General features: G+C 65.9%; 6 protein-coding genes and 1 long non-coding RNA gene across 9 annotated transcripts; 4 read left to right on the top strand and 3 right to left on the bottom strand.

Moving 5' to 3' along the window:
• The first annotated feature begins 33 nt into the window (after positions 1 to 33).
• CC2D1A (coiled-coil and C2 domain containing 1A) lies at positions 34 to 7,895 on the top strand. Its single transcript, XM_068998001.1, has 29 exons — positions 34 to 80; positions 446 to 520; positions 687 to 834; positions 923 to 1,029; positions 1,114 to 1,176; positions 1,255 to 1,386; positions 1,823 to 2,134; positions 2,225 to 2,279; positions 2,386 to 2,475; positions 2,559 to 2,689; positions 2,976 to 3,048; positions 3,134 to 3,276; positions 3,377 to 3,458; positions 3,541 to 3,713; positions 3,929 to 4,051; positions 4,301 to 4,359; positions 4,490 to 4,606; positions 4,695 to 4,768; positions 4,896 to 4,954; positions 5,076 to 5,127; positions 5,220 to 5,319; positions 5,797 to 5,887; positions 6,130 to 6,264; positions 6,349 to 6,398; positions 6,605 to 6,668; positions 6,763 to 6,889; positions 7,000 to 7,076; positions 7,555 to 7,602; positions 7,691 to 7,895. Exons 2-29 carry the CDS (start codon positions 470 to 472, stop codon positions 7,709 to 7,711), a joined length of 2,757 nt encoding a protein of 918 aa, XP_068854102.1. The 5' UTR covers positions 34 to 80; positions 446 to 469; the 3' UTR covers positions 7,712 to 7,895.
• Positions 7,896 to 8,469: 574 nt separating this feature from the next.
• DCAF15 (DDB1 and CUL4 associated factor 15) lies at positions 8,470 to 13,097 on the top strand. The gene is given in 14 exon segments (XM_068998029.1): positions 8,470 to 8,598; positions 9,252 to 9,349; positions 9,776 to 9,911; positions 9,983 to 10,089; positions 10,166 to 10,302; positions 10,488 to 10,658; positions 10,749 to 11,038; positions 11,040 to 11,190; positions 11,266 to 11,357; positions 11,453 to 11,581; positions 11,832 to 11,917; positions 11,987 to 12,091; positions 12,530 to 12,645; positions 12,952 to 13,097. Coding segments are annotated over 14 exon segments (1,803 nt in total). The 3' UTR covers positions 13,008 to 13,097.
• A 589-nt stretch (positions 13,098 to 13,686) lies between these two features.
• RFX1 (regulatory factor X1) lies at positions 13,687 to 18,280 on the bottom strand. The gene is given in 14 exon segments (XM_068997849.1): positions 13,687 to 14,117; positions 14,321 to 14,366; positions 14,587 to 14,740; positions 14,938 to 15,146; positions 15,327 to 15,476; positions 15,775 to 15,872; positions 16,122 to 16,273; positions 16,570 to 16,658; positions 16,737 to 16,855; positions 16,953 to 17,068; positions 17,146 to 17,265; positions 17,462 to 17,643; positions 18,115 to 18,166; positions 18,168 to 18,280. Coding segments are annotated over 14 exon segments (1,785 nt in total). The 3' UTR covers positions 13,687 to 13,932.
• Positions 18,281 to 18,349: 69 nt separating this feature from the next.
• Positions 18,350 to 19,242, bottom strand: LOC138100230 (uncharacterized). 2 transcript variants are annotated; one of them, XR_011146804.1, is made up of 3 exons: positions 19,203 to 19,242; positions 18,539 to 18,627; positions 18,350 to 18,440 (listed from the first exon to the last, which is right to left on the bottom strand). It is a non-coding gene; the product is annotated as an uncharacterized lncRNA (long non-coding RNA). The 2 variants fall into 2 exon arrangements; XR_011146803.1 differs by lacking the exon at positions 19,203 to 19,242 and adding an exon at positions 18,709 to 18,765.
• A 1,439-nt stretch (positions 19,243 to 20,681) lies between these two features.
• On the top strand, positions 20,682 to 23,475 carry CLPP (caseinolytic mitochondrial matrix peptidase proteolytic subunit). The gene is made up of 8 exons (XM_068997848.1): positions 20,682 to 20,723; positions 20,921 to 21,027; positions 21,258 to 21,357; positions 21,609 to 21,680; positions 21,776 to 21,872; positions 22,390 to 22,577; positions 22,919 to 23,024; positions 23,211 to 23,475. Exons 1-8 carry the CDS (start codon positions 20,682 to 20,684, stop codon positions 23,381 to 23,383), a joined length of 885 nt encoding a protein of 294 aa, XP_068853949.1. The 3' UTR covers positions 23,384 to 23,475.
• Positions 23,476 to 23,754: 279 nt separating this feature from the next.
• Positions 23,755 to 25,323, top strand: ALKBH7 (alkB homolog 7). 2 transcript variants are annotated; one of them, XM_068997917.1, is made up of 5 exons: positions 23,755 to 24,023; positions 24,257 to 24,427; positions 24,605 to 24,729; positions 24,823 to 24,941; positions 25,236 to 25,323. In XM_068997917.1, the coding sequence occupies exons 1-5, from the start codon at positions 23,802 to 23,804 to the stop codon at positions 25,307 to 25,309; spliced, it is 711 nt and encodes a 236-aa protein (XP_068854018.1). In that variant the 5' UTR covers positions 23,755 to 23,801; the 3' UTR covers positions 25,310 to 25,323. The 2 variants fall into 2 exon arrangements, with proteins under 2 accessions (XP_068854018.1, XP_068854017.1); XM_068997916.1 differs by having other exon boundaries at positions 23,755 to 24,074.
• PSPN (persephin) lies at positions 25,254 to 26,274 on the bottom strand. The gene has a single exon (XM_068997918.1). It carries the CDS (start codon positions 26,178 to 26,180, stop codon positions 25,515 to 25,517), a length of 666 nt encoding a protein of 221 aa, XP_068854019.1. The 5' UTR covers positions 26,181 to 26,274; the 3' UTR covers positions 25,254 to 25,514.
• Positions 26,275 to 26,303: the final 29 nt, after the last annotated feature.

Raw genomic sequence — 26,303 nt, 5'->3', positions numbered from 1 at the left:
CAGGGGATTTTGCGACAGCGGCTTTTGCGACGGCGGTGCTGTAAAGCGCGGGGTGTTGACAGCAGCCGACGGAGCAGGAAGTGAGTGAGGAAAACGGGGAGCAGCGGGGATAAACCGGGATAAACCGGCATAAACCGGGATCACCCGGGATCGCCAGGGTCACCGGGATCGGGGGGTGAGGGGCAGCGGAGCACCGGCGGAGAGATGGGAGGTGACGGCGCATTGTGGGGTGCTCTGAGAGGGGGGAAAAGGGGCGACTGGGCCTTGTGGGGCGCGACCGGGGGTGTGGCGGCCGGGCCTTGTGAGGAGCGGGGGGGGACACCAGGATCTTTTGAGGGACTCTGAGGCAGGTTGGGACCCTGAAGGGAGCTCGGAGTGGCTCGCGGGAGGCTCCGGGAGTCGGGGGCTCAGCTCAGGGTCGGGATCCCCACGTATTCCCCTCCAGCTCGGCCCGACGGGACACGGAGCCATGAGCCGAACGCGGAGGGTCCCGGGCCGGGGGGCCGCCATGGCCAGGCAGGTGCGTGTGATCCCCGGGATCCCCCTCCTCCCCTCCATGGGCTCTTGGAAATCCCCTCTCCGCTCCACCACTTTCGGGGATCCCCTGCTCTGGATCTGGGGGGGATCCCTTCCTCCGGATCCCGGGATCCCCTAGCTCCCCCCTCAGCACTGTCGCCCCGCCTCAGATGGGGCTGCTGGCGGATCCCGGCGCGGGGGGAAGCCCGGGGGATCCTGGCGGTGACGGGGACGCGGCGCTGGAGGCTGAGCTGCTGCTGCTGCTGCGGGGCCGGGAGGCGCCGGAGGGGGGCGAACCGCCCCCGCCCCCCCAGCAAGGTAAATCCCCCTTCCCTCGCCTAGAGCTCCCCGAATGGGGGTCAGCTTGCCCCCCAGATGGGTTTGTGACCCTCCTGTCCACCCACAGATCTGGCAGCAGTCGAGGCCCTGGCCCAGCTCTGCCTCCGGGATCCCCTGGAGGAGGAGGAAGAGGAGGAAGGGGAGGAAGAGCTGGAGAACGAGGAGGAGCTGCTGGTGAGGGGGGACTGGGGGGGTCCCAAGCCTGGAAAAACGGATCCCTGCCCCAAGAAAGGGCTGATTCCTGGGATCCCTGAGCAGGCAGAGCTGCAGGAGGTGCTCGAGGACGGGTCTGGGAGCGTGGCTGCAGCGGAGACCCCACAGGTATGGCCTGGGTGACCCCAGCCCCAATCCTGGGGTCGATCCCGGCAGGGGTATCCCGGTGATCCAGTGTTCCTGTAGGAGCCCACGGATGCTGGGGCGCTACTGGCTGAGCTGTCGGAGCGTGCAGAGCTCTACCGGGCGGCCCTCAGGAACGCCGTGACAGAAAACGGGAACGGGGCCCGGCTCCGGCGCCTCCAGCGCGGCCTCAAGGTGAGTCTGAACCCCTGAAATTGGGACTTTGGCCATTCTGGCCAGACCCAATCCCCCTGCTGTTAAAACCCTTGGAATAACCTTGAGTTCGTGCTGTTTTTCCTAGTATTGAGCAGCTTGTCCCAATTCTGAACCCTGTTTTACCCAGTTTTTCATGAATCTGCACAGCTTTATCCTGTTTTTTCCATTTTTGAGCCCAGTTTTATTTCACTTATCCCACTTTTCCCGACCAGTTTCATTCCAGTGGAATTCCCTTGCGTTCAATCCATTTATTTCATTCCATTCCATCCATTCTCTTTCATTCAGTTCTGAACCCTGTTTTATCTCATTTTCTGATTACAGATCCCTGTTTAATACCATTCTTCCCAGCTCTCCCCCCATTTCACCCCATTCCTCCAGATTTTCACCATTTCTTCCCATTCCCCTTTGCCCCCAGACCCTGGAGCAGATGCTGGAATCCGTCCGGAGCGGGAAGCAGATCAACAAGGCTGAGATTCCGCCCCCGGTGGCTCTGGGGAAGGGTGGGGTGGCCCCCGTGCCGCTGCCCTCCGTCAGCCCTGAGCCCCAAGTGCAGCCCCCTGCCCCTCCACAGCCCCCCCCAGCCCCTGATCCCTGCCCAGATCCCTGCCCTGATCCTGGCTCAGTGCTGGCGCTCCGGGTGCGGCTCCAGGAGCTGCAGAAGGAAGCGCTGACGGCCAAACGCTGTGGGGACACGGCCACAGCCCTTGGGCACTACCGGGCAGCCAAGGTAGTCCAGGATTCCTGGAATCTCCCCATATCCCTCTGTTTCTGGGCCCTGCTGCCATGCCCGAATTCCCGTTTTCCCATGGTTTTCCAGAGGCTGGAGGCGCAGCTGGAGGCACTGGGGCAAGGCCAAGTTCCGCCAGCCCCTGGTGAGACCCCGATCCTGACGGGAAAAGTTTGAGCTCCCGTTTTGGGGGATAAACACCCCAGGGGTCCTGCTGGTCCTGGTGGGATCTGGCTGCTCCCTTCCTGCAGATCCACAGCCGGAGAAGCCGAAGGCTCCACTCCCGAGGGATTCACCGATGAGGGATCCACCGGGCACCAGCCCAGCCCCTCCCGCCGCAGGTCAGCCCCGGTCACTCCCTGGGGAGGGGGAACAGGGAGGAAAAGGGGGATTTTCTAGGATTTTCCTGTTTTTCCCACCCCAGAGCCCCCCCAGGCACCACGGGACGTGCGGGAGGCGCTGGAGCAGCGCATGGAGCGGTACCGGGTGGCCGCAGCCCAGGCCAAGGACAGCGGGGATGGGAGGAAGGCACGGATGCACGAGAGGATCGTCAAGGTGGGAGAGCCCAGTCCCAGAACAGCGATCCCAATCCAGGCGCAGCGATCCCAATCCCAGCACAGTGATCCCAGTCTAAGCACAGTGATCCCAGTCCAAGCACAGTGATCCAAGTCCTGCCCTGGGGGAAACCCTGTCCTGGTGCTTCCGATCCCAGAACAATCATCCCGGTGCCACCATGGTGATCCTCACAATGACACCAGTCCCTCTGTGGTGCTCCCAGTCTGGCCCCAGGGCTCCCAGTCCCCCTCTGGATGCCCCCTGACACCCCTGTGCCCCCCCCCAGCAATACCAGGCTGCCATCCGTGCTCACAGCGCTGGCAAAGCCGTGGATCTCTCGGAGCTGCCGGTTCCCCCAGGTACGTTCCTGTTTCCTAACTCATGGTGGGGGGGACAATGGGACCAGGAACCTCTCATTCCCACTGGCATTCCCCCCTTTTCCAGGCTTCCCCCCCATTCAGGGCACAGAGATTGCATCGGAGCCAAGCATTTCTGGGATGTTGGAGGCAGCCTTGAGGCTGGCGGGGCCGGAGGAGGAGGAAAAGGAGGAGGAGGAAGAGGAAGAGGGGGGCACCAAGGGGGCCAAGGTGGGATTTGGGGGTCCCGGGAATTTGTCGGGGCAGGACCCCGAGTGGGACATTCCCAATGATTCTTACCAACACCATCATCCCACTGCTCCCGCTCCAGCCCAGTGCTCCCTGTGGGCCGCCTCCCAAACAGCCACCGCCCCCACGGAATTCCCAAACAGCTCCCAAACCTGCTGGAAAAGGTACAGGAGGGAGGGGGGGCGGGGGCGGCGGGGTGGGTGGGGGCACCCTGACCCCCGTTTGGGACGTGCCTCCCTCTCCCAGCCCAGCAGCAGCTGGAGTTCCTGGAGCTGCGGCGGAGGCAGCTGGCACAGGCCGCGCTCCGGGCCAAGCGCTGCAATGACCTGGAGGGAGCCAAGCTGCTGCTGCGCCGGGCCAAAGGCATTGAGGGGCTCATTGGGGCCGCCCGGGGCGGGCTCCCCGTGGACATTGCCCAGGTGAGGGGACGATCCATGTGTCCGGTCATGGATCCTGTCCCAGATCCCATCATGGATCCCATCCCATCCCTCTGTGTGCCCTGTATCCTGTTGCAGCTCTCATCCCAGCTCTCATCCCACACTGGATCCCACCCTGTCTCAAATCCCATCCCAGCTCCCGTCCCCTCAAGGATCTCACCCCTCGGATCCCACGGGATCCCAAATCCCTGCCGCAGGTCCCGGAGGTGCCTCTGGATGGGGCTGAGTTCGAACTGGGGCCAGGCCGGGGGGTCCCAATGCCCCCCGAGGCCGCCAAGACCTTCCTGCAGCTGGCGGGGGCCCTGCGGAGGCAGCACCAGGTGGGGACCACCAAAAAAAGGGGGAGTAACCCCAAAAAACAGGGTAGTATTCCAAAAACTGGGTGAGTATCCCCAGGAATTGAGGAGACTTGGGAGCACCCCAAAGAGGGGGGCTCCAGGATACCGGATGGATGTGGAAAACTTCTTTCTGTTCCTCCTTTTCTTCTTCCTCCTCTTTTTCCTTTTTTGCTTTCTTCCTCATTTTTCTTCCTCCTCCTTCTTTCCCTCCTGTTCCCGTGGTTCCCCCAGATGTGTCTCACCTATTCCCGACAATTTGCTCAGCTGGGGAACATCTCAGAGACCACCAGGTGAGGTCTGGGGGGAGGGGAGATGGGATCTTCCTCCTCCCTTGAGGAAGAGGAGGCTGATCCCGAGGGGGGTAATCCTGATGCCGGGGGGAAGGGGGGGGGAGTCACCTGTCCAGGTGTGTCTCCCCAGGTGTGAGGCGCTGGCCGAGGAGTGCCGGCGGCATATGGAGACCCTGCGGAGGGAGCACAGCCGGGGGGGGCCCCCCCCGAAACCCCGCTACGAGCAGAGAACCTTCAGTGTTGTCAAGTGAGGGGGGGGGCCTCACCCGGGTGGGGGGGGGGGGTTCACCTGGGGGGGGTCTAACAGGTTCCCCTGTTGCCCCCCTCCCCTGCAGGATGTTCCCGGAGCTGAGCAGCAGTGACCTGGAGCTGGGAATAGAGAGAGGGATTGGTCTCCCAGTGCCGCCAGGTGAGAGACTGGGTGAACTGGGAATGGGGGATGGGGAGCCGGGAACAGGGACCAGGGCAGGTGCGGCTGCCAGGCCCCTGCACACCTGGTGCCCTGTGTCCCCCCCACCCACGCCCTGTCCCCCCAGGCGTGGCCCCCGGTGACCTGGACACTTTCGTGCGCTTTGAGTTCCCCCACCCCAGTGCGGTGAGTGGCACCCCCAGTGACCCCCCCTGTGTCCCCCCCCCGCTGTGTCCCCAGTGCCCCCTCGGGTCCCCTGGGATCCCCCATATTTCCCCCCCCTGGTGTCCCTGATTTCCCCCTACAGGAGGAGGCACAGCGGGACAAGACCAACGTTGTCAAAAACACGGATTGTCCTGGTAAGTCCTGGGAATTGGGGGGGTGGGGGGGGTGTCACCAGGGCTGGGATGTCCCTGGGGGATTATCATTGACTCTCTTCCCCCGTCCCCAGAATTCCGGGCGCGGTTCCGGCTGCGGCTGCTCCGGGGGCACCGGGGGCTGCGCAGGCTCTTGAGCTCCCGTGGGATTAAGTTCGAGGTGACCCAGAAAGGGTACGGGGTGACTTTGGGGAGAGGGAGGAGGGAATAACATGGGAAACCTCCTGGAAAACCCCATAGGAAGTATGGGAGATGTAGGAAATAACTGAGGAAATGACATGGAAAATATGGAAGATACAGAAAATAGGAAAAGTGGCATAGGATATGTGGAAAGTACAGAAAACAGGGAAAACGGCACAAGAAATGTGAAAAATACAGTGGGAAATACAGAAAATATGGAAAATAACACAGGAAATACATAAAATAGCACAGGAAAGAGAAAACACAGAGAAGGACATAGAAAACGGGGAACATGAGCTGGAAAATCCACACGTGTCCGGGTAAAGAGGTGCCAGAGGGGGTGGAAGGTGACTGAAGTGCAGCAATTCCCGATTTTTTCGGGACGTTCATAGGGCAGGGACTCGTAACCCCCCCTGCTGTCGGGATCCCGGCTGGATCCAGGCGATCCCGACCCCTCGGCCTGATCCGCAGGGGGCTGTTCCGGCCGGAGCGGGCTCTGGGTTCCGCACAGCTGCGGCTCGAGGGGCTGGAAGGGGCCTGCGAACTCCGGGAGCAGCTGCAGGTGAGGGGGCTTCCCAGGCATTCCCGATCCCGACGCTTCCTGGTGGTCCCAGATGTGCCTCCCTTTTGATCCCGGTGCTTCCCGGTGTTCCCATGGCAGCTCATTCCCACTCCCAGCGCTTCCCAGTGTTCCCCACTTCCACAGGACATTCCCACCCCCAGCATTCCCACCATTCCCCATCCCCCAGGCTCATTCCCGCTCCCTCCATCCCCACTGTTCGTGCTATTCCCGGTGTTCCGCAGCTGCTGGACGGGCGGCGCCGGACAGGCGGGCAGCTGGAGGTGTGGGTGCGGATCCGGGAGCCGCTGGGAGCGCAGCGGCAGCTGGAGCCGCGCTCTGAGCGCTGGCTGGTGCTGGAGCCGGGAGCCGAGGCCACGGTGAGTGCCGGGAACCCGCCGGGATCCCCTGGGATCGGCCGGCGGCAGCCAGCCTGGGTTAAATAACCCACAACTCCTGCTCAGGTCGCCGTTCCTAAACCGTCTGTGGCGGCCCCGAAGGACCCGAGCAACAGGTGAGGGGTGGGGAGGACTGGGAATTCCAGGGGGAGGTTATCATTATGGGGGAAGAATTGGCATGGGAATTAGGGGTGGAAAGTTCTGGGACCCCCCCCGGGGCCCCCTATTCCTCTCCCCCAATGTCCCAGGGCCGAACTGGGTTTTTCAGGGGTCTCCCCCCCCGTTTTTATCATGTCCCCCCCTCCCTGATCCCCCTTCCCAGGTCCGTCCCGACATTCCCAAGCCTCAACCTGCTGCTGTTTGACCGGGAGCGGCTGGAGCGGAAGGTGAGAGGGAGGTGGTGGCGCTTTGGGGGGACAGGGAAGCCCAGGGAGCCCCCGGGGATGCTGGTGACCCCCCCGTTTGTCGCCCCCTTCTCAGATGGTGCCGTTCGGCCGCGCCGGGTGCCCGGTGCCCCCCGAGCTGCGGCAGCAGCACCAGGATCTGCTCCGGCGCATCCAGGGACTGCGGACACGTCTGCAGGGGGGGGACCCCCACTTCCGCATGGGTGAGGGGGGGCTTGGGCTGCCCCGTGCCCCAAAAGCCTCGTTTACCTTGGTTTTTCCCAGTGTATCCCTGTGTGTTATCCCAGTGTATCCTGGTTTTTCCCGGTTCCAGAGTACACGGAGCACCTGGAGCGGCACCTACGGCTCTACACGGAAGCCGCGCGGCGCCTCGGCACCCAGGGAGAGCGGGTGAGCCCTGAAACCGGGAACCCTGTACCGGGGGGACACCCCCAGACCCTCCCCGACACCCCCAAATCCTGGTGGTCTCGCACCAGAAATCCTGGACTCCCCCCAAACCTTGGGAGCTCCCAGTTCCTGATTCCCCCCCAACCCTGGTGTCTCCCAAATTCCTGGTAACCCCCAAATTTCTGGTGCCCCTCCAAACTCTCCTCAGCCCCCCCAAATCCTGGTGCCCCCCCTTGAAATCCTGGGCTCCCTCAAACCCTGGAGACTCCCAAGTCTGGTGATGCCCCCAGTTCTTTGTACCCTCTCAATTTGTGTCCCCCCCCTCTCAATTCCTGTTGCCCCCCCACCCTGGTGACCCCCAAATTCCTGATGTGACCCCCAAACTCCTGGTGCCTCCCCAACCCTGATGGCCCCTAATTCCTGCTGTCCCCCATCCCTCTGGGTGCTATTTTGGGCCCCCCCCCCGATTCCCCCCCTGCAGGAGGCAGCCAAGGAGGCTCTGTACAAGCGGAACCTGGTGGAGAGTGAGGTGAGGACCCCAGGGGGGTGGAATTTGGGGGTTCCTCGGCCCCCCTTACCCCCTGCCACCCCTCCCTCATCCCCCTCTTCTCTTCCAGCTCCAAAAGCTCCGTGGATGAGTCCCCCCCGCCTTGCCTCCCCTTCTGGGGCTGGGACCACGCAGGGTTTTGGGGAGCTCAGAGGACCTCTCCCCCTGCTTTGGGGGGGCTCTGGCAACACTCCCCCCATCCCCACTGTGACAATCACAGGGATCAGAGCTGCTACATCTCCCCCGACTCCCCCGGGGTAACACTGACTCCCCTCAATGACAGGGTGACACTGACCCCCCCCGTCCCCCCCCCCCGCTTAATGACAGGGTGATTCCAACCCCTCCCAATGACAGGGTGACACTGGCTCCTCCCCCCCCGGGTCCCCATGTCCCCCAAGCACTTTTTCCCCCCAGCCCCCGTGTCCCCCCACCAAAGCGGATGCCCCCCAAGTGCCTGTAGGGGAGGGGCTGTTCCGAGCGCTCTCACAAATTATAAAGTTTTTAAGAAGTAAAACGCGGATTCTGGTGACCCCCGGTGGGCCCCGTCCTCGCAGAGCCCCCCAGCTGTCGATCACGGCAGGGGCCCCGCCCACTCCTCCGGGGCCGCCCTCGCCGCTCCCTCGTCTCCATGGCAACCCCGCCAGAACGGACGGGCGCGGCAGCAGCCAATCGCATTGCGGCCGCCGCATTCCTATTGGTCATATTGCCGCGTCGGGGGGGGAGGGCGCTGGGATTGACGGATGAGCCAGCCAATTAGGTGCTCGTGCGTTGCGCCGGCGGCCACTGGGAGCGCGGTGTGGGCGGGGCGGCGGCGGCGTGCGGCGCGCCGGAAGCGGCCGGTCTGGGAAAATGGCGCCGAGCTCGAAAGCGGAGCGGGGCGGCCCTGGGGGGAAACGGGGGGCGGCGGGGGGGGCTGGGCCCTGCGCCGCGCCCCGAGGCCGCCGCGAGCACCTCGTGAGGCAGCTCGACCGCGTCCGGGTGAGCGGCGGGGGGGGGGGGGCTGAGGGGACGGGGGGGAAACTGAGGGAGGGGGTTCTGAGGGGGCCCTGAGGTGGGTCGTGGGGGGGGGGGGGTGTCTCTGTGAGGGGACGTTGAGGAGGTAACGGGGGAACTGAGGGGATCCTGATCGGGGACATGGCGGGGGACCCTGCGGGAGGAAGCGGGGGCTCTGAGAAGGCCCTGAGCGTGTCCTGAGTTGGGGGGGTCCTGTGTGGTAGCTGAGGGGTCGGGGGTTCGGGGGGAGCCATAGTCTGGGGGATGTTCTCTGAGGGATTGGAGGTCACGAGCTGAGGGGCTGCAGGGACCCCCCCGTGCCCCCCCAGCTCAGGGGGCAGCTCCCCCCGGCTGTTGGGGGTGTTGGGGTGTTCGGGGGCCTCTGACCCACCAGTGCCCCCCCAGCTCAGCTCTGCCCTGGCTCTTGGGGGGTGTTGGGAGATTTTGGGGGGGTTTTGGGGGTTCGGGGGTCCGTGTCCCCCCAGCTTGGTGGACAGCTCCTCCCGGCTGTGAGGGTCTTTGGGGAGTGCTAGGGGGGGGTCCTTGACCCTCCCGTGCCCCTTCAGCTCAGCTCTCCTCCCACCTGTGGGGGCTATTGGGGGGTGCTGGGGGGTCCCTGACTCCCCCGTGCCCCCCAGCTCAGTGGGCAGCTCTCCCCCCGGCTGTTCCGAAAGCTTCCGCCGCGTGTCTGCGTCACCCTCAAGAGCATCGTGGACGAGGAGTTTCTGTGGGCGGGGTGAGGGGGACCCCAACTCTGTGGGGGCCCTGGGGTGACCCTTGTTGTGTGTGTTCCCCACCTGCCATGTCCATTGTCGTCCTATTCCGTCTGTCTTCATCATCTCCCTGGCCCCATCTTTATGTCCCCATGACTGCCTGTCCCCCCATTCCCATGTCCATCTGTCCCCACCCCCATGTCCCCATGTCTGTCTGTCCCATCGTCCCTTTCTTTGCCTGTGTCCATCCGTGTCCCCCGTTGCCATGTCCCTGTGGCTGTCACTGCAGCCATATGTCTTTCCATTCCCGTATCCCTGTCCCTAATTCTTTGTGCCTTTGTTCACGTGTCTCTGTGTCTGTCACTGTGTCCATGTGTCCCTTCATACTTATGTCCCTGTCCCCAAGCCTGTGTTCTCATGTCCCGCCATGTCCCCTCGTGTCCCCCCAGCCACATCTTCCTGGGCTTCTCCAAGTGTGGCCGCTATGTCCTGTCCTACACCAGCAGCTCTGGGGACGACGACTTCTCCTTCTACCTGTACCACCTGTACTGGTGGGAGTTCAACGTCCACAGCAAGCTGCGCCTGGTAGGAGTACCCCTGGGGACACTGCTGGGGACACCGCCGGGGAACCCCTGCCCACTCATGGCCCTCCCCAGGTGCGCCAGGTGCGGCTGTTCCAGGACGAGGAGATCTACAGTGACCTTTACCTGACCGTGTGCGAGTGGCCGGGGGACAGCGACAAGGTCATCGTCTTCGGCTTCAAGTGGGTGGCACCCTGTGACCCCTCCCATGTCCCTGCCCAGCCCCTGGTGACCCCTTGATCCCCCCGTGCCCCCCAGCACGCGCTCGGCCCCAGGGCTGCAGGTGAACATGATGCTCATGAGCGACGAGAACCACCGGGACATCTACGTGAGCGCCGTGGCCGTGCCCCCACCACGGCACTGCCCTGCCTGCCGCCGGGCACCCGCACCCCCCGGTGAGACCCCGACCCCCCCCGACCCTCTGGCCCCTGCTGAGGGGCGTCCCTGTGCCCACCTCAGCCTCAGGCTGGCCATTCCCATGCTGAGCACCAAGTCGGGGTTTTTTGGCGGGGGGGTGGGGGGAAATTTTTGGGGCTTCCCCAGTCCAGGGTACCCCCCCCTGACCCCTCCACACCCCCAGGTGAGGCACCCCCCGCCTGCCTGCGCCACGGCTTCCTGCTGCACACCAAGTTCCAGGTGGTGTATCCGTTCCCCACCTTCCAGCCGGCGTTCCAGCTGCGCAAGGACCACGTCGTGTTGCTCAACACCAGCTTCTCCCTTGTGGCCTGCGCCATCGCTGTGCACCCCGCAGGTACCCCCAGGATCCCCCCGGCATCCCCTGATCCCCCCCCAGGACCCTCCAGAGCCCCCCAGGCCCCCCTGACCCCCACACCCCCCACAGGCGACAGCAGCTCCCGACAGATCCTCTACGAGCGCCGGAACGTTCCAGGCCCCAACCGGAGGGGGGAAAACGCCCCCCCCCAACCCCCCGAGGAGCTGGAGGGGCCTGGGGGGGCCCCCCCGGCTGCACAGACACCCCCGGGACCCCCCCAAACCCCAGACCTCCCCCCTGCACTCCCCTCCCCAGCCGTGGCCAAGGCCAAGGAGTTCGTGGCCGACCTGTTCCGGAGGGCTCAGGGTGCTGGGGGAGGGCCCGGGGGGGCTCACGGCGATGGGGGAGATGATCCCCCACCCCCCCCCGCGCGGGCTGCCCCCCGAGACCACCCCCCCAGCCCCCGGCAGCCCCCTGGGGGAGTCGCATCCTCCCGGGACCTCCCCTGAGCCTGGCTACGTCAACTACACCAAACTGCGCTATGTGCTGGAGCCCGGGGAGCCCCCCGAGGGTGAGTGGGGAGCTGGGGGTGCCCCCTGGAGTCCCCCCACTATTGGGTTGCCCCCTGACCCCTTCCCCCCGCCAGACCTAGAGGACGACAAGATCTCGCTGCCCTTCGTGGTGACCGACCTGAATGGCCGCAGCCTGAGGCCTCTGCGGGACCGAGCCAAGGCCCAGGTGGGGCTCAGGGGGCCCCCCAGATCCACAAGGACCCCCCAGGAACCCGTGTGGGGGGGCGGGCAGAGCCGCGGTGACCCCCCGGGCCCCCCCAGGGGCAGTACCTGACGGTAGAGCAGCTCACGCTGGACTTCGAGTACGTCATTAATGAGGTGATTCGCAACGACGCCGCCTGGTCCCGCCAGTTCTGTTCCTTCAGCGACTACGACATCGTCATCCTTGAGGTGCCGGGACCACCAGAGCTCCCTGAGCCCCCCCCGAACCCTGGGATACCCCAAATTCCTGCTGCCTCCCATGCCAGTTTCTCTGTGTCCTGTGCCACCCCCGTGCATCCCAATGGTGCGGGACCCCCAAACACCCCTGGGATACTCCCCGAAAACCCACCTAGGCCTTGCCCAGACCCCTGTGGGATCCCCCTGAATGGGGGGGGGGGGGGTCACCCTCACCCTTCCCCCCCCCATTCTGTGCCTCCAGGTGTGCCCGGAGACCAACCAGGTGGTGATCAACATCGGGCTGCTGCTGCTGGCCTTCCCCTCCCCCGACGAGGAGGGGCAGCTCCGGTGAGAGGGGTGGGGGGGTCCCGAAGCCCCCCAGAACCCCCTCGGGTGCTCACCCCCCCCCCTTCCCAGACCCAGGACGTACCACACGAGCCTCAAGGTCGCCTGGGACCTCAACAGTGGCACCTTCGCCACCGTGGGTGTCGGGGACCTCACCGAGGTCAAGGGGCAGACCAGGTGAGGAGGGGGTGATTTTGGGGTGTTTTGAGTGGCTGGGAGGGGGCTTAGGGGAGCTGGGGGTGATTTGGGGGTCTCTCACAGGGGGGTTTTGGGGAGCTGGGGTGGATTTGGATGGGCCATGGGCGAGTTTGAGGTCTCGAGGAAGGTTTGGAGGGTCTGGGGGGTGATTTGAGGAGTCTGGGGGTGATTTGTGGTGCTCAGGTGGGTTTGGAGGGGCTGGTTGCATTCTGGGGGTGCCGGGTGAGGCCCCCCTGCAGCAGTTTGTGGTACTGGAAGGGCTCAGGGACCCGCCCCCAAACCTCCCCAAGCCCCCTTTGGCAGCGCCCGCGCTTGGGGTGCCCAAAATGCTGCAGGGCCGCAGTGCCTGTGGGGACTCCAGGGTGCCCTTTGGGGGGTCTGGGGGGCCCCCCCAGCCCCCCCAACCCACCGTGGCAGCGGCAGCGTGTGGAGCTCGTACCGCAAGGGCTGCGTGGACACTGTGATGCGCTGGCTCGTTCCCGAGGGGCCCGGCCGCGGCGTGCACAGGATGACCAACGAGGCCCTGCACAAGGGTGGGGGTCTGGAGGGCTGGGGGGGGAGTTCTGTGGGGGCGGGGGCTACCTGGAGGGGCTGGGGGCATCCTGGGGTGGTCAGAGGAGAGTCCTGGAGGAGTCTGGGGGGTCCAGGGGGGCTCCGGGGGAGGTCTGAGGGTTCCTGGGACAGTCCCAGGGGTGTCCAAGGGAGGTGGGTGGGGATCTGGGAGTTCCCAGGGGGGCTGGGGCAGTTTGGGGCCATCCTGGGAGGGGGAGTTGAGGGGGTTGGTGCCTGGGTTTGGGGGTCCTGCCCCTCCCCATCGCTGCTTTTCCTCCCCCCCCAAGGCTGTTCCCTGAAGGTTCTGGCGGACAACGAGCGCTACACCTGGATCGTGCTGTGACAGCGGGCCCGGGCTGTGACAGCGGCATCGCTCTCGGATACGGACACAGACCTGAGCCCCCAGTTTGGGGCCATTGGTTTTCTTTTTTTTTTTTTTTTGATTTTCATTTCTGTTTTTTTTTTTTTCTCCTTTTGCCATTCAGTGTTTTATCAGGGTGGGGAGGGGTCCCTTGGACCTCCAACCCCACCTCCCCAGAATAAAATTCCCATTTCCACATTTTGGCACTTCAATTCACTGGGATTTGGGGATTGTTCTGGGCTTTTGAGGGCAGGTTTTGGGCTGGGATTTGGGGATTTTCAGTTTGGATTTGGGGTGAATCTGGGATTTGCCCCTCTGGCACAGGCAGAGCCGGGTGAACACCGCAGTTGGTTTTTATTCATTTTACAAAGAAGCTACAAAAGGTAAAAAACAGCGTCTGCAAGGAGGGGGAGGGGCGGGGGGCATGGTGGGGGGGCAGGGGGGACCCCAACTCACCCCCAGGACCCCCCCCCCCCTCCAAATTCCAGGTTTGGCTTAATTTCCACACGGGCGGCCACGGACACGGCCCCTCCCCCCGGGGGGGCACAAAGCACAAAATGATCGAAAACGCCAAAATCTAATACGGGGGGGGGAGGGGCGAAGCGCGGGGGGGCCGGGGGGGCCCCGACATGCGGGGGGAGGGGGCGTAAGGCAGCGGGGGAGGGGGGTTGGCACTGCAGGGGGGAGGGGGGCAGCGGCCTGGGGTCCCCGTGGTCTTTGTTCACCTCCCCCCTCGGGCTTCCCCTTCCTCCCCCCCAAAGGATCCCCATCCCCCCCGGGGGGAGGGGCCATCCCCAAGTCCTGCGGGTCCCTTCCCCCTTCCCCCCGGGGGGGCCGGGGGGGGCTTTGGCACGGTCCCGGCGTCACTTAAGGCACATTGTCCCCCCCGGGGGGGCGCGGGGGGGGCTCAGCTCGAGGGCAGGGCCTGCACGAAGAGCCCGCGGGGGTCAGCGCGGGGCAGCTTGGCTGGGGGAGGGTCCAGGGGGGGCTCCAGGGGGGGCTCCAGGGCATCGGGGGGCCCCTCGCCACCCCCCAACCCCAGCTCAGCTGGCAGCTCCTCATCGCTCTCCTCCTCCTCCTCCTCCTCCTCGTCTGGGTGGGAGGAACAGTGTGGGGAGGGGGTTGGGGGAAGGGTGGCCCTCCCCCAAAAACCGGTGATGGTGGGGGGCTGCCATCAGTTGTTCCAGAATTGAATCTCCCAATTAACATACCACCCCAAAATTAACCCCTGCCCCAGAACTAACTGCCACCCTCACCTTGCTGGGAGCGTGCAGGAATGGGGGAGTGTCACGCACCTTTGTCAGGGTCCTGCGAGTTCAGGGAGCTCGTTAGGTTGGCAAACTGGGGAGAGGGAGAGGAAAGGAGGAGGGGGGGTCAAGTTTGGGGATGTTTCTGGGGTGTTGGGGGTCACCCCCCCATAACCCCTCTAAAAGCTGCCCTGTGCCCATGACACTGATGAGGCACTGATCTGCTCCCCCAGGTGATCCAGGTGAGGCCACAAACCTGCCCTGAAACCCCCGTGCGCCCCCCCGTGCCCCCCCCCGTCCCCCCCCACGCCCACCTCGCCCATGACGGCGATGGGGCAGGTGCCCCGGGCCCGTGCCACACGCTGCTCCACCAGGTAGTACATGTACTCGTCATACAGCAGCCGGATCAAGTGGAAGGAGCCGAAGCTGGCGGCGCTGCGCAGGGTCAGGTCCCGGATCACCATGGAGCTGGGGGGGCACAGCGGGGTCAGCGGGTCTGGGGGCCAGGGGGCGAGGCATGCAGGAAGGTGATGGGGGCATTGGGGGGGTTCTGGATGGTCGGGGGCTTCCAGGAGGAAGGGAGGATTGGGAGTGTTCCGGGGGGTCACAGGGAGGGGAGGTTGAGGTGTCTGTGGGATTTGAGCTTGTTTCGGGGGGTCCTTCACCTGTAGAAGGACCACTTGAGCAGGAAGAGCTTGGCGGCGCGGGGCAGCCCGGGTGTGCCCAGGTGCGGGCGCAGGACACGGCCGACGACGGCATCCAGCCAGGCTGCCCACTGCTCCAGCGAGTGCTGCTGCCCCAGCGTGGCCTTGAAATCCTGCTCCAGGCGCTGCACCACCCGCGCCTCGCAGCGGCACACCCAGGCCGCCTGCTCCTGTGGGACGGGGCACGGGATGGAACCGGGAACGTGAGGATGAACCCCAAGACCACCTCCAGCCCCACTCCAGGCACTGCACACCCAGGCCGCTGCTCCTGGGAGATTGAGGGAGGAGCCCATGGATCCAGGGATGGAGCAGACCCAGTCTCCCCCAGCCCCATTTGGGGTCCCCCCCACCTGGACGTTGGCGAAGTCGACGCGGTTGAGGTCGCTGAGCATTTGGCTGATCTGGGCCGTGTTCTGAAGCACGGCTCGCGCCGCCTGTGCCAGGTGGTTCAGGGACGTGTACCGCCGCAGGGTCTGCGCGAAGGCCCCAGCCGCTGCTGCCTGCAGGGGAACTGCGGGCTCAGGAGGGCACCAGGCACCCTCAGAGCCCCCCCAGAGCCCCCCCGAGCTTGGCACAGCACCCCAAAACCCTCCATGACCCACTATGACCCTCTGAAACCCCCAAACCACTCCAGGTTTCCCCCAGGCCTCCCAAAACCAAGCACAACCCCCTAAACCCCAACACTAAGACTCTCAAACCCTCCATAGACCCCTCACAACCCCACTGTGCTCCCCACGGTCCTCCCCGCAGTCCCCCCAAAACCCCTCCCAAAGCTCCCAGGGACCCCCCAAAGCCCACCTTGACGCGGACCATCTCCTCAGGCATGCTGACCATGGCGTTCCCCAACCAGCTCTCCAGGCTCTTGGCAAAATTCCGAATTGCCTGAGTCAAGGCACCTGGAAAGAGGAGGCAAAAGAGACATTTGGGGGGCCGGGGAGGCTCATCTGGGGGGCCCTTGAGGGGCCACAAGGAACTTCTGGGGGTCTGGGTGGAGGTTTGGGGGTACAGATTCTCCCTGGGAGCAGTTAAGTAAAGCTGGATCCGGCCGGAGGGGGTTTCGGGGCCATGCTGGGTTAGGGAGGTTCCTGGGGGGTTTTGGGGGTCCATGCTGGATTTGTGGGGTTCTGGGGGATTTGGGGGCTCACTGGGGATGGGGCGCAGCACGTCGGGCACCAGGATCTCCACCAGACCCTGGTACAGGGCGTGGTCGCAGTCGCGCACCCAGCGCAGGACGGGCTCGTGCCGGGCCAGCAGCAGCAGCCGCCGTCGGGGCAGGCGCCGCTCCGCCTCCTCCTGCCTGCGGGATGGGGGGCCGGGGTCACCCCAAAACCTGGGGGGACCCCCAGTAGCCCCAGAGCACCCCCATGTCCCACCCCAGCAGCCCCAAAACCATTTGCACCCCACATCCCAGGGACCCCCAAATCCCAGGGGTCTCAGACACCCCGCACCAGGAGGAACCCCCATGTCCTCAGCACTCCCACACCCACGGGACCCCCAAATCCTGCTGTACCCCATGTCCTCCGGCCTGCCCTGCACCCCGGGGTCCCCCCAGCCCGCAGAACCCCCCCTAATTTGGGGGCCCCCTCCACTCACGCCTCGGTCTCGCCGCTGCAGCGCCAGAAGCTTTTCCAGAGTGTCTCCACCAGCGAGAACTGGAGGTTGATCATCACATCCACGATGGCCTTTGGGGGGCGCACAGTGGGGTCAGGGTGGCCCGGATGAGGGAATAGGGTGGTTTTGGGGTTCAGGGGGGTTCCCACCTCGCAGTGCTCCCGGTAGAGCTGCTGGAACACGCGCAGGTCCTCGGCCCCTGCGCCCTCGGGGAGCCCCTTCCCCTGCACGTCGATCTCGGGGAACTCCGGCAGCGTGCGGGAGGCATCTGAGGGGATCCAGGGGTCAGGTCAGGGGGGTTCCCCGAAATCGCGGGGGGGGGAAGGAGGGCTGCATTTTGGGTGCAGAACTGTGGGGGTGCTCACCCAGGAACTGCTGGTACTGCTGCACCTGGGCGCTGATGTCAGGGACGCCAGGGGGGGCTGGCCCCGATGACACCCCATTGGTGACCCCCCCCTCCACCTTCTGCACGGGTTTGAGGCTGTGGGGGGAGGGAAAAGGGGGAGGGTCAGCGGGGTTTTGTGGGGCTCGGAGAGGGGGGTTGTGGGGACCCCTCACCGTTGTTTCTGGGCAAAAGGCTGTTGGCGCATGGCCAGGTGCTGCTGATCCTCCACGAGCCGCAGCAGTGGCGACCCCGCCTTGATGCGCAGCCCGTAGTAGTGGTACTTGGAATTCCCCCTGGAAACAGGAGGGCCGGAGGGATTTAGGGGGCCGGGTCTCCCCTGGGCAGTTCGGGGATCTCCCCTCGGCGGGGGCGTGCAGGCGTGCGCTGCAATGGCGCCGTGTGACCTGCAGGGGCGCTGTGGCGGCTCCGCTTCCTGCGGGATTTCGGGGTGCTTTTTGGGGGCGATTTTGGGGTTTTTGGGGCTCTGACCTGGTGCCGAGGCGCCGCGTGCGCAGCCCCATGAACACCGAGCGTATGAGCTTCCCGAAGGAGGCGGCGTTGACGGGCTCCAGCTTGTGGCCTTGGCAATGCAGCAGGTAGTGGCAGTACAGGGCGCTGCGGGGCAAACTCACCCCCTCTGCCGTCTCGTAGTTGTCCAGCAGCCACTGCACCTACGGGGGGCAAGAGGACGGTCACCTGCACCCCAAAAGCCCCCTCGACCCCGCCCCCAGCACCACACCCACCCCCAGAGCCCCATTCCTCACGGGTTTTGCCCCGAAATACTGAGGGGTGGGAAGAGATTATTGGAGGGTGTTGTTTGTGGGAAAGGGATGTCCCCGAGGCCAAAGCTCCCAATTTTCTTCCCAAAATCTTAGTATTTCCCTCACAAATCTCCATTTCCCCCCCCAAATCTCCCACTCCTCTATATTTCTCATTTTGCCCGAACTCTCCAATTGACCCCTCAACCCTCCTTTTTTTTTTTCCTTCCCAAATCCCCCCTTTTCCCCTCCCAAAGCTCCTGATTTCCCCCCCAGCCCCTCAGACAAAGCCCCCTGTGCCCAAGAGAGTCATTCATGTCCTCTCCTCTCTCCGATCCCCCAACCCCCCAAATCCAGGTATCCCCCCCCATGCCGGGCTCTCACCGTGGCGGGGGAGGCGCGGGTGGTGTGAGCATAGGCCGCGCCCCCCCCCCCCCATGTACCCCCCCTGGATGACGTAGGTGCCTCCGCCGGGAGCCCCAGGCGTCCCGGTGCTGCCTTGAGGGGGGGCGGGGGGGCTCCCCAAAATCTGTCCCCCCGCCACATACATGGGCACGGGGGCGCTAGCAGGGGGGGCCTGTGAGCTGGCCGGGGGGGGGGGCGGCGGGGGGGGGCTGGGCTGCACCGCAGCCCCCCCGGCCCCCTCGAAGTAGCCCCCCGAGTTCTGCCCGAACAGCGGCGTCTCGGTGAACGGGAACGAGCCCGAGCGGCTGCGGGGGAAGAAGCATAGGATGGGGGGGGTCAGTCAGCCCTGGGGACCCCTCCGAGGGGCTGCGGGGGGGGGGGGGGGGGCTGGGGGGGCACTCACATGGCGCCAGGGGGGTACGAGCCATCCCCCCCCTCCACGTAGGACACGGGCGCGGGGAACACGTGCTGCACTGGGGGCAGCTGCTGCACCTGGGGGGGAAAAACACCGGGGGGGGTCAGCGGGGGGCACCCCCCAACACCCCCCGTCCCCCCCGAACGGCCCCCGCTCACCTCCTGGGGGGGGCCGGGCTTGGGGGCGGCCGTGGCGCTGGGGGCTGGGGAGCGCTGGGGGCACAGGGGGGGTACCCCCGGTTCAGCTCTTGGGGCACTTGGCAACCCCAGTTTAACCCTTTTCAGCACCACTTTTAACCCGTCCCAGACCCACTTTGCCCCGTTCCAGCCCGGTCCACCCCATTTCACCCTTGTTTTCAGTTCTCACCCTTTTCATCCCATTTTGCCCCAGTCCACCCAGTTTTATTCCAAATTCGTCCCTATTCATCCCATATCACCTCATTCCACCACCATTCCAGCTCCATTTCTGTATATTTTGGGGCCACTTCAGCTCAATTTTACCCCATTCCAGTCCACTTTAACCCCACTCCCACCCCATTTCTGCCCTTTTTGGACAACTTTATCTAAATTTTACCTGCTTCCTGCCCATTTTAACCACATTTCACCCCACTCCAGTCCCAATTAAGACACAGTTTTCCTCCCGTTTTTCGCACCTGCTGTCCCCCGGGGCTGGGCCCGGGCTGGGGGGGCGCGGGGGGGGCGGGGCTGCCCTCGGCACCCTCCGGGGGCCGCAGCCCCTCTGCTTTGGGGACAAAAACGGCACACTCGGGTCAGACTTTTGCCTTCCCCCATATTCTGGGGTCACCCCCAAAAGCAGGGGGTGCGGGGAGGGTGGGATTTTGGAGCAAGCCGCGGCGGTTTTGGGGTGCTCACCCGCCACAGTGACCACGATGAACTGCTGGGGAGGGGGCGCGGGCGCGGGGGGCGCCGGGGGGGGCGCCCCGGGGGCGGTGCCTCCGGGCAGCTCCGCCCCAAAAGGGGCGGTGCCGGCGGGGGGCGGTGCCGAGGCCGGTGGCTGCTGTTGCTGTGACGTCGTCGCAGTCAGTTCAGTGACGTATGAGGGCTGGGTCGCCATGGCGACGGCTGGGGGGGGTGACATCATGGTGATGAGTGAGCGACGTCAGTGCAGCGCTTGACGTCACCGCAGGGAAAAAAGGGGTGATGCCACCCCCGCATGTGGCCCCCACCGCGTGACGTCACTACAAGACTCCGCCCCCGGGATGCCCGCAAGTGACGTCACGACCCGCGCGTGACGTCACCGAGCGGGAGGGGGCGTGGCCAGGCGCGACCCGCGTGCCCACATTGGCTCCCGCCCCGCGCCCCGCCTCCCCATTGGCCCGCCCGCCCGCCAATCGCGCGGCGCGCTCAAGCCCCGCCCTCCCCGCCCAGGCCCGCTGCCCCCCCCCCCCGCTCCCCCCTTCACCCCCCCGCCGCCATTTTGGCGGCGCCGCTCGGACCCACCTGCCCGCGGCCGCCGCCGGGGCCCCGCGCGGGCTCCGCCTGCCCCCGGTGCCGCGGCTGCTGCTGCCGGCGGGGCCCGACGGAGCGGGGGGCGGCGGCGGCAGGGACCGGGCCGGGCCGGAGCGCGGTCGCCACGGTGACCGTGGCTATGGCGGCCTCCCTGGTCCCTCACCGGGGCAACTGTTGCTACCCGCCTCGGCGGCGGGCGGGGCCGCCCGCATCGGTCCCGCCCCTCTCTTTCTATTGGTTTCCAGCCTCCGCCGGCGCGCACTGGTTGGTTAAGCCACTCGTCGCTCCACACAAGCCCCGCCCCTCCCTCGCATCATTGGTGTTTCCGTGCGTCCATCAGCGCTTCCTGAGGGGGGCAGGGAAGGTGGGGCCTCGCGGGGAGCTGGCGAAATGCTATTGGCCAGCGCGGCTGCCGATCAGCACTGGGGAGTGAGCGCGCCGCGGGCTCTGAGGGCTACCGGGAGATGTGGTCCCTTGCGGCAGAGGCGTCTCTTGACGTCACGGAGGCGTGACGTCATCGCTGGGCTGTTTTCAGGGCGTTCCTCCCTAATTGGCGCTACCGAGGGAGTTAATTAGCGCCGTGAGGAGGAGATCGAGAGGGGTTTAATCGGGGAACGAAACGGGGGTCTCGCCGTGGGGCCATTAGGACCGGGAGGCCCAACATGTGCGTGCGGGAACTCCTGGGCCTTGCTTTCCGCGGGGCGGTACCGGATCTTTAAACGCCTAAAATTGGTCTGTAGGGCTGTGCCGGGTCCGGGCGGGCCACAGGTGAGAGGGGGGCCCCCAGCGCAGCACCCGGCAGTGTCATGGCGGCTGCGCCGCCGAGCACGGTGGGAAACGTAGTCCCGATGTGCGTCACGTGACGTCGATGGACCCGCCCACAGAGGGGCGCGGGTTTTAGGGGAGGCGTGGCCATGAGGGGGCGCGGCCGGCGGGAAGACATGTCACGTGCACGCGGGTCACGTGTCCTCCGAACGCTTCCGGGGCGCGATGGGGCCGGGGGTGGCGGTGAGGGGGCGGGGGGGGGGGCGGGGGTGGCCCGGGGGTCCCGGTTCGGGGTGAGAGTTCCGGCGTTTTCTGGGTCCGGGGCGAACCCAGGGGGAGTCCCGGTCCTGGGGTGCCCCAGTTTGGAGGGTCTCGATTTCGGGGGGATCCCGATTCTGGGGGGTTTATGGGGATGATTCTTGGTTTTGGGGAGGTGTCTCGGGGGTCTCGGTGACTATCCCATTTCCCCCCAGCGCTCCCTCCGCCGGGCCTGGGCCGGCGCCCGGCGCTGCCTGCACGGGACAGTGCCCACCCGCGCCCCCCCCCCTCATCCCCATCGTGGTGGAGCAGACGGTGAGTGGGGAGGTGGTCTCGGAGATCCCAAACCCCCTCGACCCCCTTCGGGCCCTCACAAACCCCCTTGGCCCGACCCAAACTCCTCCGAGTCCCCCAGACCACTCCGACCCCCTTCAGCATCCCCGGACACCCCCTCCTTTTCCCCCAGAGCACCCCGCGATCCTCCAAACTTCCAGCCCCATCCCAGCCTCCCCCTTGTTTCCCGGACGCCCCCAGACCCACCCCCGGACCCCTCTTTTCTCCTCCAGGGCCGGGGGGAACGAGCCTACGACATCTACTCGCGGCTGCTGCGGGAGCGCATCGTCTGCGTCATGGGGCCGGTGGGTACCCCCGGGGGGGGGGGCTCGGGGACCCCCAGACCCGCCCCCGAGAGCGAGCCCTGGGAACCCCCTGACCCCTCCGCGGCACCACCCAGATCGATGACAGCCTGGCCAGCCTGGTGATCGCCCAGCTGCTGTTCCTGCAGTCTGAGAGCAACAAGAAGCCCATTCACATGTACATCAACAGCCCTGGTGAGGCTGGGGAGGGGCTGGGGGACAGAGGAGGGGGTTTGGGGGAGGCCTGCAGGGTCTGAAAGAGGGAGAAGGGGAGATGGAACCACGTGGAGAGGATTGTGGACCCCAAACCCCCTCTCCCTGGGTGCAGAAAGGGGAGGGTTGCGGGGTTTTGGGGGAGTTTGTGGGGTCAAGGCGAGTTTAGGGGTGTCACCAAGGGGGTGTCTGCCCGCATCAGGGGCTTGGTGACCCTCCCTTGGCCACCGATGGAGCTGTTGTGTCTTTTTGGGGTGTCCGTGGAGTTTTAATGGCTTGGAGGAGGTTGGGCGTCCCAGGGCGGAGTTCAGGGGTCCTGCAGGGGGTTTGGGGGTGCCCCTGTGAACCCTGTCCTCCCCCCAGGAGTCTCAGTGATTCCCCCTCACCACATACACCCCTGTGGGCGCTGGGGGCCCTGGGGGCTGTGGTGGCTCTCTGGGGTCCCTGTAGGGGTTTGAATGTTTTTTGGGGTTTTCCTCATGGGGTTTTCCCCCCGCAGGGGGCTCGGTGACCTCAGGGCTGGCCATCTACGACACGATGCAATACGTGCTGACCCCGGTGTGCACGTGGTGTGTCGGGCAGGCGGCCAGCATGGGCTCGCTGCTGCTGGCAGCCGGCGCACCCGGCATGCGCCACGCGCTGCCCAACGCCCGCATCATGGTGCACCAGCCCTCAGGGGGGGCCCGGGTACGGTGGGCAGGGGGCTCGGGGGGTGGCAGCCAGTGCTCGAAGCTGGAGGAGCAATTGTGGGGAGGGGGGGAAGGGCTTGGGGAGACCCTGAAACGAGGGGAGTACAGAAATGGGGAGGGGCACATTCCCCGTGTTGTGCGTGTGGGGAGGGGGCTCTAAAAGATGGGGGCCAGTGCCTGGAAGGGAGAAAGGGGAACCCTGGGTGGGGGGAGATGTGCTGGGATCCCCCAGGGGATACTGGGGGGAATGTGTGGGCATGCCCCCAAGGCTGTGGGCAGGGCTGGGGATGGTCCAGACTCCCCCAGACCCTCCTGAGCCCCCCCAAACCCCCCAATCAGGGCCAGGCTACCGACATCGCCATCCAGGCCGAGGAAATCCTGCAGCTGAAGCGCCAGATCAATGGGCTCTATGCCAAACACACAGGGCAGCCACTGCCCGTCATCGGTGAGGGACCCCCACATTCCCCTGGGACCCCCACATGTCCCAGAACCCTCCCTGAACCCTCAAGAGCTGCGGGCTCTACGTTCGAGGGGCAGGCGCTGCCCATCCGCAGTGAGGGACCCCTCAAAGTCCTGCAGGACCCCCCAAGTTTCCCCTGGAGGTCTCCCTGACCCCCCTGTGCCTCTCCAGAAGCTGCCATGGAGCGGGATCGGTACCTGAGCCCGGTGGAGGCGCAGGAATTTGGGCTTCTGGACCAGGTACTGGTGCATCCCCCACCACGCGGCGAGGACGAGCCCCGGCTGGTGCAGAAGGAGCCCCCCAACAGCCCCTCAGGGCCTCCCCAAATCCCGCTGGCATCCTGAGACCTCCCCTGGGGGTACTGGGGCACCCCTTTGGAGTGGGGGAGCTCTGGGAACGCCCCTGCTGTGTGGAAATAAAGGGCTGTGGAACCCAAGTGAGTCCTGGAGGGATTTTGGGGGCAGTCAGAGTGGTGCTGGGGGCTGGGAAGGGTGATTGAAGGGGGCCAAGGATGCACTGGGGGGGAAGAGGGAGGATTTGGGCTACATGGGAGCATTTGTGGGGTCACAGAGTGATTTGGGGGGACAGTGAGAGACTGGGTGGAGCCCAGGAAGGGCTCTGGGTTTGGGGGGAGGCGGGGTTTTCGTGGGGGTGACATTGTGAACCCCTGTCCGAGTCCTCCAGGCCGCCAGGCGGCGCCCTCCGTGTGTGCCCAGCTCTGGAGCCTTCGAGACGCCAGGCGGCGACCGCCGCACTCCCGCCATGCACCGCGCGCGCGGCCTGTGGCGGGCGGGGGTCGCCGCGACCCTCGGGGGGTCCCGGGCGATCTCGGGGTGTCCCGGGGCGGGATTGGGCCCCGAGGCCGAGACGGACCCGGCGCTGCTCCGCGCCAGCAGCCCCGATGTGGCCCGGCGGCTCCGCGGGCTCGCGCTGGTCCGGGGCGGCTTCGTGAGCGAGGAGGAGGCGGTGGAGCTGCTGCGGGAGGTGGAGCCGGGGCTGGGCCGGGGGCGGTACCAGAACGACCACTGGGACCGGGTGAGGGGGGCCAGGTCACAGGAGTTTGGGGGGTGACAGGGGTCGGGGGGCTCAGGGTCGAGGAGGTCAGAGGGGGGTCGGGGGGGCTCTGGTGGGGAGCGTCACAGAAAGTCACTGGGGCCGGACCAGGGGTCATCCTGAGGTCAAAGGTCAGAGTTCAACCCCCGCTTTGTCCTCCCCAGGCCATCACCGGGTACCGAGAGACGGAGCGGGGCCTGCGGGGGGGCGCGGGGCGGGCGCTGCTGCTCCGGGTGACCCCTGCGTTCCCCCCCCGCCGCCCCCCCCGGCCCAGCGCCCACGTCCTCGACCTCCTGCCGGGGGGCCGCGTGGGGCCGCACGTGGACAGCGTCAAGGTGGGGGGTCCCGGGGGAGATTTCTGGAGGCCTGGGGGGATTCTGGCGGTGCCCGGGTAGGGCGGGAGGTCAGGAGGGGTTGTGGGTTCCTGGTGGGTTTGGAGGGTTCGGGCGGCGGCGTTTTGGGGTCCTCGGGCGGTTTTGAGGGGTCTCAGGTGTGTCCGTTCCCCCCCCCAGTTCTGCGGCTGCACCATCGCGGGGCTGTCGCTGCTGTCCCCCAGTGTCCTGCGGCTCCGGAGCCTCCAGGACCCCCAGGACTGGCTGGAGCTGCTGCTGGAGCCAGGGTCCCTCTACGTCCTCCGGTGGGTTTGGGGCAGCCCTGTGCAACCCCCCCGAGGGTTTTGGGGACCCCTGTGGTGATGTTGAGGACCCCCTGATCCCCCGATCTCCTCCAGGGCCGCTGCCAGGTACGAGTTCACTCACGAGATCCTCCCGGATGAGGAATCGTTTTTTGGGGGGCTCCGGGTGCCACGGGGCCGCCGGGTGGCCCTGATCTTCCGCAATGACCCTTCCGGTGAGAACCCCCCAAGCTCCCCCAGGACTCCCTAATTTCCCTTGCTGGTACTCTTCCCACCACCCCCTTCTGGGGAGAGCGTGGTACTGTAAGAGCCCCCCAGCAGGTTCTGAGCCCCCCAATCCTCCTGAGACCCCCAACTGCCCCCAGAAGCTCCCCAAACCCCATCCATCATGACCCCCTTAAAAAGCCCCCGGATCCCCTAAACATCCCCAGGGACCCCCGAACCTCCCAGGAAAGACCCCCCCAAATCTGCCCCAACCTGTTTCTGTGTCTGTTTCTCCTCCACCCCAGAGACGCCTCCGGACCCTCTCAGCGACCTCCCAGTGTTTATTGAGGACACCCAGGATTCCCCACCCCCAAAATAAACAGTGACACCCCACACTTGGCTCTTGGGGGGCTGTTTTGGGGGAGCTTGGAGGAGGAGCCTTTGGGGAACCCCCAAACCCCCCCGAGCTGGTGGCCAGGGGGTGCTTTTGGGGGTGGAGGGTGATTGGAGGGATCCCCCAAACTCCCCCCCCCGACAGATGGGGAGGAGGTTTTGGGGGAGAGGGGGATATTTTGGAGGGCGGCTCACCCCAGGCAGGCGCAGGCCCCTGCTGAGAGTCGTGGCAGCCGCTGCCAGCGCAGCCCCGAATCCAGGAACGCCACATCTTCGTAGCGGGTGGGGCGGCAGCAGGGACCCCCCACGGCCCCCCCGGGGCCCAGCACAGCCCCCAGCGCCAGCCCGTGCAGGGTGGGGGGTGCGGGGCAGCCCCCCCCGCAGTAGCGGAACACCACGGTCTCAGGGGAGGGGTACCCCAAGCCCAGGGCCCCCACCCCCACCGAGACGCTGCGGAGCCCGCACGGGGGGGCAGTGGCGGGGGGGGGTGCAGGGGGGCTGCAGCAGAGCGGGAGGAGGAGGAGGAGGAAGGACCAAGGGAGTCCCGGCCTCGCCATCCTGAGCCCCCTCAAAAAAAAAGTGCCCCGAGGGGTACTTATGGAGTGTGGAGGGGGAGGGGCTTTTGGGGGGGAGGAGGTTAACCCTGACCTGCCCAGAGGGGTTTGGGGGGACACTGACCCCCCCTCCCCCCACCCCAGGGGAGATTTGGGGGGGGGTGCCTTCGATTGGGGAGGGGGAGTTAATGGGGACCCCACCCACCCCAAAAATTGGGGGATGTGAGACCCCCAGGACCCACCCAGGGGTTTGGGGGGCTCATTTGGATAGTGGAGACCCCACCATGCCAGCGAGGGGGACATGAGATCCCCAGGACCTCCAGACTGGAGATCCCCTCCTCCCCCAAAAAAGCAGCTGAGTGGGGTTGGGGTCTCAATCTACTCCCCCAGGACTCCCCACGCCTCCTCTCCCCCCCCAAATAACTG

This window comes from Aphelocoma coerulescens, chromosome 30 (assembly GCF_041296385.1).
Source record: "Aphelocoma coerulescens isolate FSJ_1873_10779 chromosome 30, UR_Acoe_1.0, whole genome shotgun sequence".
Lineage (NCBI taxonomy): Eukaryota > Metazoa > Chordata > Aves > Passeriformes > Corvidae > Aphelocoma > Aphelocoma coerulescens.
Note: the sequence above shows the minus strand (reverse complement) of the source record. Positions and strands in the feature narration are given on the sequence as shown.

Excerpts from the sequence above, each read along its gene's own strand:
- CC2D1A (XM_068998001.1), top strand. The coding sequence starts at position 470 with ATGAGCCGAACGCGGAGGGTCCCGGGCCGGGGGGCCGCCATGGCCAGG. Across the intron at positions 5,128-5,219 it reads CAAAAACACGGATTGTCCTG|AATTCCGGGCGCGGTTCCGG; the intron begins GTAAGTCCTGGG and ends CCCCGTCCCCAG. Across the intron at positions 5,320-5,796 it reads TTCGAGGTGACCCAGAAAGG|GGGGCTGTTCCGGCCGGAGC; the intron begins GTACGGGGTGAC and ends CCTGATCCGCAG.
- PSPN (XM_068997918.1), bottom strand. The coding sequence starts at position 26,180 with ATGTCCCCCTCGCTGGCATGGTGGGGTCTCCACTATCCAAATGAGCCC.
- CLPP (XM_068997848.1), top strand. The coding sequence starts at position 20,682 with ATGTGCGTGCGGGAACTCCTGGGCCTTGCTTTCCGCGGGGCG. Across the intron at positions 20,724-20,920 it reads GCCTTGCTTTCCGCGGGGCG|GGGAGGCGTGGCCATGAGGG; the intron begins GTACCGGATCTT and ends CGCGGGTTTTAG. Across the intron at positions 23,025-23,210 it reads GCAGCCACTGCCCGTCATCG|AAGCTGCCATGGAGCGGGAT; the intron begins GTGAGGGACCCC and ends GTGCCTCTCCAG.
- ALKBH7 (XM_068997916.1), top strand. The coding sequence starts at position 23,802 with ATGCACCGCGCGCGCGGCCTGTGGCGGGCGGGGGTCGCCGCGACCCTC. Across the intron at positions 24,428-24,604 it reads CGCACGTGGACAGCGTCAAG|TTCTGCGGCTGCACCATCGC; the intron begins GTGGGGGGTCCC and ends TCCCCCCCCCAG. Across the intron at positions 24,730-24,822 it reads GGGTCCCTCTACGTCCTCCG|GGCCGCTGCCAGGTACGAGT; the intron begins GTGGGTTTGGGG and ends GATCTCCTCCAG.